The sequence below is a fragment of the Pelobates fuscus genome, chromosome 2 (assembly GCF_036172605.1).
Source record: "Pelobates fuscus isolate aPelFus1 chromosome 2, aPelFus1.pri, whole genome shotgun sequence".
Lineage (NCBI taxonomy): Eukaryota > Metazoa > Chordata > Amphibia > Anura > Pelobatidae > Pelobates > Pelobates fuscus.
The window spans coordinates 372,050,603-372,064,256 of NC_086318.1; the positions used below are offsets into that span (position 1 = coordinate 372,050,603).

The 13,654-nt window shown below is 41.8% G+C and overlaps 1 protein-coding gene across 2 annotated transcripts in view; it reads right to left on the bottom strand.

Moving 5' to 3' along the window:
• RALGAPA2 (Ral GTPase activating protein catalytic subunit alpha 2) overlaps positions 1-13,654 on the bottom strand; it is a 276,792-nt gene that overhangs the window by 215,157 nt on the left and 47,981 nt on the right. For both annotated transcript variants that reach the window (XM_063443720.1, XM_063443719.1), the window contains exons 6-12: positions 7,977-8,154; positions 7,751-7,866; positions 6,257-6,395; positions 4,966-5,162; positions 4,106-4,336; positions 2,064-2,234; positions 1,307-1,444 (exon numbers count right to left, since the gene is read on the bottom strand). In XM_063443720.1, the coding sequence (XP_063299790.1) occupies positions 1,307-1,444; positions 2,064-2,234; positions 4,106-4,336; positions 4,966-5,162; positions 6,257-6,395; positions 7,751-7,866; positions 7,977-8,154 (1,170 nt within the window). The remainder of the gene's footprint in view (positions 1-1,306; positions 1,445-2,063; positions 2,235-4,105; positions 4,337-4,965; positions 5,163-6,256; positions 6,396-7,750; positions 7,867-7,976; positions 8,155-13,654) is intronic.

The window sequence follows — 13,654 nt, forward strand, 5'->3', positions numbered from 1 at the left end:
GAGAATCGCCATGGGAATTGCAAATCATGAATCAAAATTTACTGACATTATGTCAGAAGGTACAATATAACAAGCATACATTTGCAAGTAAGATCTCTACCAACACAGCTCACAATCCACTACAGAGCATGGCTCAGGTTAACCAACAGAAGCACCGTCTCTCCTGGAGGCTGAGACCAGTGCCTGGCGGACCAATGTGAGTTGTCACGCCATATGCAAATGGTTTGATGATATACACTGGAAGGGTGCAAGGGCGCTTCTGCCGCCCATAACAACTATAAAACAACTGTAGTAGTTATGATAGTTGGAGAGTTCATTTAAAGACATGTCTCAATCGCTGCATAACTGACAGTTTGGTAGACTGAGGACATTTTTGACTAATCAGGGTATTTCATCAGAAAATTACTCAACAGGATATATTTAGTTTCATAACCAAAAAGCAAGTTTACACATCAACGAAAACAAAGAAACAATCTACTTAATGTGCATACAATCTATAGACTGGAACAGAATTGGCTCTACCAAGTCGAAAATGGTGTCGAAGCTGTAAAGATTTTTATTAAATATTTCCCAGGCTGGTAAATAAATTAGTGCACTGTTTATTTTTATCCTTTTGCTAATCGAAAATTAGCAAAAGGAGAAAAATAAACAGTGCACTAATTTATTTACCAGCCTGGGAAATATTTAATAAAAATCTTTACAGCTTAGACACAGACAAAATAAATAACAAATGAAACCATCATTAACTAATAGTGCATTTATGAGGGTAACATTTTCACTGTTTAAAGAGACACTATAGGCACCTGGTCCCAGACCACTTCAGTACATTGAAGTGGTCAGGGTACAGTGCCCCTACTGCACTTAGTGCTGCATTGTAAAACATTGCAGTTTCAGAGACATGCTAAATGGCGATGGTGGTGATCTCAGCCAATCACACAATGCTTTCCAATAAGCAAGCATCTGATACGCGGAGATTGTCAATTGTAATCATATCAACCAAGGAGGTGGGCCAGGGGGCGGAGCCAAATGCTGCCCTGGCCAATCAGCATCTCCTCAGAGTCAATGTATCTCTTTGAGGAAAGTTCAGTGTCTCCATGCAGACACTTGAGACGCTGTCCCAGGAAGCAACTCTAGCAGCCATCTGAGGAGTGTCTGGTTATGTCTGGTAATGATAATCACATATCTTAAATTGTTTTTAAACACATGTAAGCAAATCAAAACTTTGTTGCCTACCAATTTTACAAGACAAGAACTGACATCAAGACCTGTTCCCAATTAAACTTGCCATCCAATCCTTGAAATGTACCTGTAATGCAGCCTGATCACCAGCTTTTACATCCATGTTTTCATCTTCACAAACGCATCCTCTGCTAACAGCACTGGTAAACGAGTAGGTTCTTCCCCAACTGGAGGAACGTTTGTGACCACTTTGTTCAGCGTTGACCTGAAATTATAATCAGTATAAATTCAATGAGTCAAAAATGAGAAGTGGAAATCCCAACCTCCACATTAGCAATAGCAATTCTATATCTATGGGCAGAATTCACAGACTAAAAATGTCAGCTGACATTCCTCAGCCAATTAATTCAGTGCAAAGTGGGGCAACATTGATACTGGCAAAGCAGAACAGAGAATTCCTTTTTAGTGATATATGTGAAGAGAGGTCAGACTGTGGGCACCCAAGAATACAAGGTAAATGTCAAACCATTAAAAACTGTCAGACTCTTAAAATTGGGATGGGTATGGTGCTTACAGTGGCCTTTTACGCTAACATTTCACACATGCTTAAAACCAAGCAATAATGTTTTAAAGTTTACAGCAAAAAGTCAGCAAAAGGTGTGCGTAGTAATCAGCTTTAGCTGGTTAGTAGAAAAATTCTGCACATCTAAGGAGGTATATCATCACTTTGGAATTCCAGCTGTAGTTTAAAAATAGGTATTGATTCTATAAAATAAGTAAATCAAGTTAATTTTCAACTTTACTGGCATTTCATACCAATAGTACACAAACCAAATAAACTGAAGGAAAAAAAAAAAAAGATAGATATAAAAAATAATTGTTACCGGTTTACTATCCACTTCTACAGCAGACTCTAAAATCTGGACCTTCTCTTGGTCTTCTCTTGGCTTTGAAGGTTCCTCCATAAAAATTGGCTTGTCCTGCAAGATCCATTTTCTGTACACCTTTACAACCTTTCTGGTTGCAGCAATGTCACAGGCTGGCAAAAGAAATGCCTGTAAAATTATAAGAAAAATCTTTTATGAATACTGATGCATGACATGGCATTACCTCATTGCTACCGAAATCTTGATACAACCCGATACAAGCAAAACAGATAATAATGACAGATTTATTTGACTATTATTCAATTAATAAACGATGCATTCAAGTGTTGCATTAGTATTTAGATTTGTAATTTGCCCATAGAAGAGGAGTTAAATTTAGATCATATACATTTCATCTTTAGTTCTTTGAGAAAGAAAAAATATATATCTGTTTAAATGTTTTCACAGACTGTGATACTAAGGAAGGATTTGCATTCAAACACAGGAAATTAGAATACGTAGAAACACAGAATTTAAGGGAAGATAACCAATTGGTTCATCTTATCTGCCCATTCCCAGTTTAAAAACAACAGGCATTTAAAATCTCATTTCCTACCCAGGACAGCTTTACGTCTAATCAGGAATAGGCAGGCCCTGTGACAATCCTGCTGCTTTGAGTTGAAATCTAATTCAGCCAGAGTCATTAACACTGTGCGCTTCTATCACATTAGCTAGAGGTTAAATATCTGTAACAAGTCTCACATGAATATTGTTACCATTAAATAACGCAAACTTGATTTTATTTTTTTCACCCACAATTAATATGAAATAATTTACCATTCTGGCTACATTAGGACTCAAGGTTATTGATCTGCCATCTATAAAAGGAACATGTATTCCTGACCCTATAGTGTTACAACACCATCTAGCCCACCTGTCCCCCTCAGAAAAAGTAAAATCTTACCTTTACTCCAGTATGCTGGTGCTGACTCTGCCCCTGATCTGACTGCTTGGCTGACATCATCAAAAGTGATGATCTCAGCCAATCACAATGCTTTCTCATAGGAAAGCATTGGGTTGGCAGAGATAGTCAATTCTGATTATCTCAGCTAAGGAGGCGGGGCAGAGGCAGGGGCTAAATGCTGCCCTGGCCAATCAGAATTGTTTCATAGAGATGCACTGAATCAATGTATCTCTAGGAAGAAAGTTCAGTGTTTCCATGCAGCACTGCCCCAGTAGGCACCTCTAATAGCCATCTGAAGAATGGCCACTGGAGGTGTCCCTAGGCTGTAATGTGAACACTCCCTTTTTGTTTGTTTGTTTTTTAAATACAGTGTTTACTGCAAAAGGCCTGCAGGGACGGTCTATAATCACCAGAACAACTACATTAAGCTGTAGTTGTTCTGTTGACTATAATGTCCCTTTAAATCTATTGCTTGCAATGGCTGGAAACACTGATTAGTGACATTCTTTGGACTTTCTGCCAGAAATGTAGCGTGCTTGATTTTCAATGCAGCCTTCTATTGAACACATGTGAGCAGTCATGTAATATGCCATTTGAAGAAATTGGCAAGCAGTTACTTTCCCTCGCACATTCCTTTGTCACAATTACAATACAAAAAAAACAGCAAATGTTTCCAAATGACACAAACCACTTCCTAATGGCGACAGTTTAGGTTTGCATTGATAAACACTAAAGTTGCAACAAACAATTCATTATATTACACAAGAAAGGAATAATGTTTTCATAGGACAGCTTCTTCCTTTTTTTTGTAATGCTTTATGGATATAATTTAGATGTATAAACAAACACAACCTACGAGAGAACCTGTAAGCATTAATGGAGAAATGGGGAATTGTATGTCCTGCCCAACCATGGAAAAAACAAACAAACTCATAAGTGGGAACGAGACTGGGCTATAGCTGTTCTAATGTCTGCAAATTGCTGCAGTTGTATATAAAATAACAGAAAGCAGGGACAAGGTGAAGATGATCTCACCAAGTGTAGAAGCAAAACTTTGACAAACAGTTTTGTTTTGAAAACTGTAAAGCTTGCGTACCTGTCTGAAGACCTCATTGATGAAATTGACATAGCCACGCGTGGACAATAGGATTCTCTGCACCATTTCATATTGGGATTTGTGCTCCTCCTCAATACTGCAAAGACTGGCATTACTCAATCTCCTGTCGGACAGGGTGCTGCTGTTAGAGTGATTCTTCTCTTGCTCCGGTTGACCACTGGTCTCCAGCTCCGGTGTTTTCTCCTGGTTGATGTTTGTTACAGACACAGTCTAAAATAGTGAAGAAAAAAAAAAAAAAAAAAAAAAAGGTGTGTGGGAAAACATACAAATCTGTTATTAGATAGCTGCAAAATTGGTAAAATCATAAAACGGCAATGTACAATGTAATATGTGCCAGGAGTTTCTGGCTGCCTGAAAACACCATGTTTTGTTAGACGGCATGACAACAGAAAAACCCCTAAAGCAAAAACGTTAACAAAGTGTGTTAAAACTTTGTGTTCAGCCATGCCACATCCACACTAAGAAATGATTAAGAGGCGTATCTGTGTATACTGAAAATAGAGCTGCAAACTCTCCTTATTTTGATAGACAGTTCAATTGATTGAATCGTTAATTTGTACCTTGACCTTTCACCATCTTAATCATATTCTCCATTTTACCACTGCATTAATGTGTCTATGTATCTGTAAAGATCCTTGAGTGCTACTTGAGGAAACCGCTGTATAAAAATCTCCCTTAAGATTACAGATGACCGGGTATTACAATTTCCTGAGCTCTTTACATACTTGAAGAATTTGCACAACAAGTTAGGGAAATGTATACTTCCACTGACATCTTTACTTGTCCCTGCATCACTGATTTGACAAGAAGCAGAATGCAGATTAAAAAGTAACACATACCTGAATGATTTTGGGCAAAACATCTCCGTTTTTAGTACTTTGAGAAGATGGCACATATTTCTTTTCCAGAAAGAACGTAACCAGCCATTTTATGAACAAAACTCTAGCTGCCATGTATGGAATTTTTGTGCTATAAAGGTTTTCACTGTTCCGGGATAAAGTAACATATACTGGCTTTGGTCTGACATCCGGAATCTCTGAAAAGATATTTGTGCAGTAAATATCTGATAATGTTGTGTAGCTTCATGATAAATTATCATTTTAAGATTTATAGTCACCAACACAAAATCAGCTTGTTCTCCTAAATGTATATAAAATAAACATGTGAACATACATTGTAACCTACTTTAAACATGGCTTCGTTCCCGGTCATATATCCTCTTTCTATAATTGTAAAGCGCTGCTGAATATGGTGGCACTGTATACTGGTAATCAATATAAGACAGTGCAAACCATAAGTATTCGGACAGTGATACCCTTGTTTTGGATCTATATTCTAAAACACTGGATACTAAATAAAAAATTGACCAACAGGATAAATGTAATTTGAAGGTATTAAGGTATTTAGAAATGGTGAACCATGTCGGAACTGCAGTCTCTCAATGCTATGGCTTCACAGATAATTAGACATCATGCTCGCAAAATCTAACAAAAAGGCCTCCAAGTGATTTCTTTGCATGCCCTTTTCACAAGAAACCAAGACGATAAAATGCCAACAAAGCAAGTCGATATGAGATTGAAAAACTGGAATACAAGAACTAGAAACATAGCCAAACAAATTAAAGGACAACTGTCGTAATTTGTATTATTACTGGAAGTAAAACACTGTACGTATTATAGCCTCAGTGGGCACTATTTTGCCATGTATATATAAGTTGGTAACTGATTTTAGTGCAGTACTTGGTGTTACTCTAGTATTGCAGGGGCAGTCATCTAAACAGAGTTTGTGATCAAAGAGGCTTGCGGGCATCAGCACCAATGGAGCCTCGGCGCTGGAAAAAAGAGATAGCTTTTTATTTATTTATTTTACTGAAAAGGGTTACATCTATGACTAGGGCACTATACAGGTTTGTATTCCTAATGCTATAGTGTCCCCTTAAAAATGACCCACAGAGGAAAGCCAGGAGATTGAAAAGAGGTATTAATTTATATGTATGCATTGCAAGATAATACACACAGAGGGTATAATACATTTGGTACATTCTTACATTATTAAAAATCAAGAACATGAAAAAAAAATTAAAAAAAAGAGCATGTAACCAACCAGAATCATTTTGGAGTAAATACTCACCCAGTACAGGTTTATAAAGGTTGGTTAACTTTGTGAACGATGGAAACAAATGATGAAGATAATACTTTCGAAATAAGTTAAAAAGAAACTTGAAGCCTGTGTCTTGGTTTTCCACATTTCTCCATGATATACTTGCAGCCTTTAAACATAGAAAAACACATGAATACAGATTAGAATCAGTCATATTAATGTGAATTAGAAGACGTCCAGGAGATCGTGTACAGAGTGAATAGCTGAAACGGAAAGAACTGTCATCGGACTGTTCTGCCTTTACACAAGTCTTCTGTTCATCTACTAAAATAATTAGATTTAATGGAGCATAAAAACTAGAAAGACGAAAGTTATGCTTGTGTGTTTAAATCAGAATTATTCGAACACCATAAAAGCACAGTGTTTGATTCATGTGTTCTATATACATGCTATTAGCAGCACATGCCTGCTTGTCTAAAAAGAGACTGCTTTCAGTTTATAATAGAGGTTGATAGGGGCCCACGCACTACTTCTAATTGTATATGCTATTTTTTTTTTTTTTTGGCTCAAGTCTCTTAATAGAGTAAGGAAAGGGGAGTTCATTGGCAAAATGTGTTACTACCTTTGGAGGGATAGGGGGAAAAAAGAAGGGAACCGTTTCAGATTTAAAATTGGCGAGTCTTTTCTTTCATTGGTCGAGCTAAATACCGCTCCTACACTCGTAAAAAATGTCTCACCAGCTGCAAACCCCGAAACTTCAGCTAAACCTGGTACTTATGTTGGTGGCACACAGTAAGACATTGTTTATACCATGATGCTTTTAAGAAATGAATGAAGCACTGTACAAAGAGGCTTCTATCTAGAGGATTAGCAGATGGACAAAACAAGCCTATATCTCATGGCCATTGACCATGTAATCGTAAAAAAATAAATGTAAAAAAAGTATAGTTTATCGTCACATTCTGCTTGATAATGTGCAGCTCAGGTGCCTAAAACACTTGCAATGTTACAAAAGTTGATAATGTAAATTGTGCAATGTGTGAGAGGAATATAAACACACAGAAACAGATGGTGTGAATATATTTTACTGCTGGATTTAATGCTGAAGCGTTGGGTGAGAAATATAAATATAATGTGACGCAGACAAGAGTCCAACGTGCTGTAGCCGATAATATATGGACATCTCTAAACTAGCAACCAAAAAGTGATTCCAGGAGGTTTGGGACCACAGTATTTGTTTATTAATGCTCTAACTGGAAGATGTAACAGACTCCATACATCGAAAACAAGATGACGAGAGGAGTCCAATTCAAATGAACTAGTAAGACAAAGCACATGGCCAGTGGGATGTAAGAGACAGAGTTCTAGGACTAGGTCTCATTCTGTATGAGTTGTACATATTTGTCCAAATCTCCAACATATTGGTCACACATCTTACCGATCTATGACCTCACATAGACCAGTCTATGTCTATCAAACTTTTGTCAATTAGCAAGATGTGAAAAGATAGTTCTACTACCTTACCTGCTGTACCATATATCTTAATAACATTTGCAAGAAAAAGCAGCTCTGATCATCGGGTAGCTTTTCACCAGACACAGCTGGTAAAAGTGGAGTAATTTCTTCAGGATAGATTTTTCCTAATTAAATATATAAAAAAAAAAAAAGTTACACCAGAAAGGAAAGTCGGTACAGGAGTATGCTAAATAATGTCAAGCATCTCAGTAAGACAAATAGCAAAGATACAAACCATCAGGTAAGTTGTAGGTAGGATTTATAAGGGTGTCTATTGTGTAGGGCCCTCGAGATGAAATCACGGCAGGAAATCCTGGGACAAGACATGCGAACATTAGTGCCTGCTCCTCCCCACAATTTGTCTGCAAAGCTTGAAGCCAGAGTAGGAAAAGACGAATTCCTTCACATCGTATCTAAAAGAATAAAAAAAAAAAAAAAATGTAGCTTTTACTGAGCACACTTAATTGGGAATACAATTGTCAAATTATGTTTACCAAGATAGTAAAGGTCCATAAAAAATACATATACACACACACACACATATATATATATATATATTGCCCATTTGCCTAGATATATACAGGTTGTGAAATGATAGCACTCCAAGGACTTGTACGTGGTGAAAAAAGATAAGTTTCAGTTCAATACACAAGCTTTCATCAGGATAACCATCTGATGAAATCATATCCTGATGAAAGAGATATATATATATATATATATAAATAATACTAGATTACTTATTTGCCCCACCAATTTTTAGGACTCTGAAAATAACATGTTCTGCGTTTAAAATACTTTAGGAGTGCATTCCATCTAGCAATTTGTTTGAAAGTCAGAGATATGCTTAATGGACAAGCCATCTTATCTTGATCTCTCCATACCCCTTCATTCCCCAAGTTGACCCACAAGATCCACAAGATCCTATGCTCCTCCCCAAAGTTCTGTCCTTTTAAATGTCTGCATTTGATTCCCCCATCACAATATTTGTTCACCTTACTCCATTTTAGTATCACCTACTTCAAATGAGAGGGATAGGAGGAAATATCTGCCTATTTAAAACAACAAAGAATATCCCTTTTTGCAACCAAGCGATCCCAACTATCCATCATTTCAAAACACTAAGAGTTAGCTATAAATTCAAAATATTATAGTAGTTTTATCATTTCAAAACACAAAATGAACACCGGGGCTAAAAGAAACAAACATGGCATCTGATACTCTGCAACTTCAACAAACTATTCTTCCTAAAATATGGAGATTAATACATCAACAACAGGTGAATAAAACATGATAGAAGTCACACCACCCAATGTTTAATTTCCCAAAATGTTTACGCTTTTGCTTCAGCAAAACAGCATGCAGAAGCTAGTGGCAATTACGCACTAATGGCAAGTCTGTTTAGAGCAAGTTCTAAAAGTGGTGCATTCAATATGCCCATTAATTGAATGTCGATTGTTCCAGAAAAGCTCAATATATGTAAGACAGAGTTTGAAAGACCTGCCTTTACAAAATAAAATCAAGCACCTAAAGCAGGGCTTACATTTCAAATCATATACTACTAGCCAGGCATCACTTGCCACTACAAACATGAAAGGCCTATGGCACTTACCAAAGCTACATTTCTACTTGCCAGGGAAGAATTTTCCTTCGTCAATGGCTAGGGGAAATTTTGAGCCCTGCTTAAGGTATGTCATACAGTTTCACTTAGTATAATGTTAAATCAAATTATATTTGAGAACTTGGAAAGTAAAAGGAGAACAGATCATTAGAAAAGAGACAAGGGGTGAAAACGCAGTGTTGTTACATTAGCAGAAATATAGTTAAAACCTTAAAATATGAGAAATCAATACTTTAAATTAGTTGTAGTTTATAAACTTTTATCAATGTGTTGAGTGTGATAAACCGTAGTGTCAGAAGATAATAATAAAAAAATTTAATTTTATGACAAGACACGGAGGCTCATATTGCATATCCCTTTCTTTACTGTTGACAAATAGCAGCAAAGGAAACAAACAGAATGAAAAAAGAATGAACATGTGATAACATAGGCCCCTCCCCCTCAGGTCCCAGTATAACAGGCAGCACTTCCCTTCCATTTCCCTCTTTCTTTGCTGCTCTGACACAAAGATAAGTACATGCCATATTTTCTCCTCATATTTCTCTTATATACTGTTCATTGATAATTTTCTCTTATTTAACTTGTATTGATTTAGTCTTTTATTTCTAAGGTTAGTATTTGTCTCTTTATACACTAGCCTCAGGGCCCAGACCTCCCCTGCTTATGTAATCTTGTCTGTTTCTTCTGCTCGAGCGCCTTTCTGCGCACTTCTTCTTGTTTCATAGTTTTACCGCGTATCTCGCGGGTGCCGCGAATCCCGCGAGATTCCCGGCGGCCATTTTCTGACATCCTGTCCCCTACCTCTTAGTGTGTCGCTGGTCTGGGCCCTGGTGAGAGCGTTTTTTCCTTGCTTAGTTTGTTTGGGTGACTAACCCATACGTCCTTTATTTCCTATCACCATCATGCCTAAACCCAGACTATCTACTGGGTCCGCTCACTCTGGGGAGTCGGATTCCCCAGTAATCAGAACTGAGGCCCCTGTCACCTCAGATATTTCGCCTTCTATGGCGGATGGGAATACCCAACCCGGTGGACCACAGTTTCTAGCGCTACAGCGCTCAGTAACAGACGCCATTATGGCTGCTATGGGGTCTATGTCCTCCACCCTCTCCCACACCATTTCACAAGCCCTCTTGCCCCGTCCTTCAGACGAGCAACTCTCGGGCACCTTGACACCCCAGGGAGAGGTGTCTAAAGGGGACTTCAAAAAGGCTGCCCGTAAGTCCAAACACTCCTCTGCCTCCAGAAACACCATGACTGGCGTACCTTCGGTCGCCCCAGAAAGCGTGTCCCATCCACGCAAAAGAGCCTTTCCGCGCCAGGCAGAACGGGCGCGGCTATGGAAATGTGCTAGAGCACAGATTGAGAGCGACACCGACTCAGAAATCGGGTCAAATGAGGAGGCTATGAACGAGTCAGATACCGACTCTGATGCGGATTCCGCCGATGGCGCTCTTGACCTCCTTTCCTCTGCTCAGGCAGAGATGCCCGGAGGCGAGACAGGGACCAGGAACCCCGCGGCTGCGGGGCCATCCCTCGTGGATCCTTCGGGGGTCCCACTCTTCGACCCGGATGACCTTCATCATCCGAGGTCGGCGGAGTGGCTCCGGGCCGACCACGTTGCCACATACCTGGAAAATTGGGTCAGAAAACCCTTAAGCAAGGCGGCCCGCAACAAATTGAGGGCGGAGTGTCCTAGGCCTCTGGTGCCCAACAAGGTGTGTGACACCCCAGAGGTTGATCCTAAAATGACTCAGTTCCTCACTAAACTGGGCTGGAATCCCCGTAAAGGACTAGAGTCCGCTTTGAAGTCCTGCCAGGACAAGCACCTGGACATATTCTGGCCTTTGGCCAAACTATTTGACTTGGCGGAAGACGCCAGAGCGGAGAACCGCATGGTCGACCCTGAAGACCTTAGAGGTTGGGTCCAGAGAGCAATTTGTATTGCTGGGAGCGTAAATACCTCCCTATCTATTGAAAGGCGTAAAGCCATATTATTCAAAATTGAGCCCAAACTGGCCAACCTCGCCCTTACGGGGGCGGGCAAAGACGCCCAAGGACTCCTCTTCGGAGATTCCTTCATTAAAGACTTAGGGCGTTTTGTGGGAGCATTCACGGCTCTAGACAAGGCCCAGGCCTCCATGAGGCGAGTATTCCAGGGGCGGGTCTCTACCAGGGCCGGCAGAATCAGGAGCCGTCTGTCCGGCCGCAACTATCCCCAATCCCGTGGCACGGGAAGAGGCTCCTTTCAACACTATAACCAGTACCAGGAGACCTCCCGCCCCATGTTTTTTCCATCCCGCGGACGTCAATGGCGATCCAGAGGCCTTCGGGGTAACCCAAACTCAAGACGACCATACGGTGAGTTGCCTTATACCACACATTTCTTCTCCGGGTTACATAGGGGGCAGACTCCAACATTTTTTCCCAGCCTGGTCACAAATCACTTCAGATCCCTGGGTACTGGCCACTATTCGGGGCTTCAATATAGAACTCACCTGCCGCCCTACACACATTCCCCCTCCTCGACCGATCCGCTTTTCCCTCCAGGATCGCGGTCGGATCGACGAAGAACTTTCAACCCTCCGGTCCAAAGGAGCTATCGAACTAGCACCCCCCAACCCTGCGGGCGTAATAAGCAATATATTCCTAGTGGAAAAGAAAGGCGGCCAATTGAGGCCAGTCATAAATTTGCGCCCCCTCAATGCCGTAGTCAGGTACCGCCATTTCAAGATGGAGGGTATTCACCTGCTAAGGGATCTCCTCCTTCACGGAGACTAGCTAGCGAAACTAGACCTAAAAGACGCGTACCTGACAGTGCCAATAGCGGAGGCCTCTCGGGACCTCCTACGCTTTTACTGGCGACACGAAACATGGCGGTTCACCTGTCTGCCCTTTGGCCTATCCTCAGCCCCGTGGTGCTTCACAAAGCTTCTACGGCCCGTTATGGCCTGGCTACGCAGTCGAGGAGTTCGACTAATCGTCTACCTGGACGACATTCTCCTCATGGCTCAGGAGCGTTCCACCCTCCTCACACATCTCCGACTAGCCATAAACCTCCTGTCACGCTTAGGTTTCATAATCAACTGGGAAAAGTCATGCCTGACCCCCGCCACCCGCTTGGAATTCCTAGGATTCCAAGTGGATTCGGGGGCTGCAACACTGAGTCTCCCGATATCCAAGATTCGATCCGAGAAAGAATTGCGCAGGGCCCTTATCCGACCCCAACTCACCTTACGCCAATTGGCACGCCTCATAGGCCTGCTGGCCTCTTCAATCCAGGCCGTGTTCCCAGGCCCACTCCACTACCGAGCGCTACAGCGCCTAAAGATCGCTCACCTAAGAGCCGGGGCATCCTACGCAGACCTGGTCTCTCTGGACAACGAGACGAAAGACGAGTTGCGATGGTGGATTCTCAACCTGTCTGCATGGAATGGCAAAGCCATCTTCGGCTCAATGCCGGAATTCACGATCGACTCGGATGCGAGTCTACACGGTTGGGGAGCCCACTGCGAGGGAATCTCAACTGGGGGCCGGTGGTCGGAGTCCGAAGCCCGACTACATATCAATGCCCTGGAGCTTCTGGCAGGCTCCTTCGCCATCCGCAGCTTCGCCAAGGACCGTGCCCTATCATGTATATGGCTCCGCATGGACAATGTTTCGGCGGTGAGATATGTCAACCACCTGGGTGGTACACAGTCGGCGGTCTTGGCCAGGTTGGCGAAAGATTTTTGGGAATTCTGCCTGGAACGGAACCTGATGGTCTACGCGGAGTACTTACCTGGTCTGCACAACGTCCAGGCGGACTGGGGTTCACGTTATCTTTCAGACACCAGCGACTGGAGATTAGCCAGGAAGGTGTTCTTCAATATTTCATCTCTCTGGGGACCATTTACCATAGACCTTTTCGCCTCCCGGCTCAATGCCCAACTCCCACGCTTCTTCAGCTGGAGGCCGGACCCAATGGCGGAGGCAGTGGATGCCTTCCTGCAAGATTGGCAGGGAGGCCTCCTCTATGCCTTTCCCCCATTTTCCATGATCCCTCGCTCACTCCTGCAAGCCCGCAAACACCGGGCGGAGCTAGTCATGGTCACCCCATTCTGGGAAACGCAGTCTTGGTTTCCCCAAATACTCGAGATGACGTTGGACTACCCTCGACTCCTGCCGGGGCACCACGACCTGCTGCAAGACCCGACGGGCGCTATCATCCCCTCCGGCTAGAGGGCTCTCTCCCACTTCTAGCTTGGCGAATCTCCGGGGACCCTGGGAAATCCCAGGAGTTTCGGACGCAACTA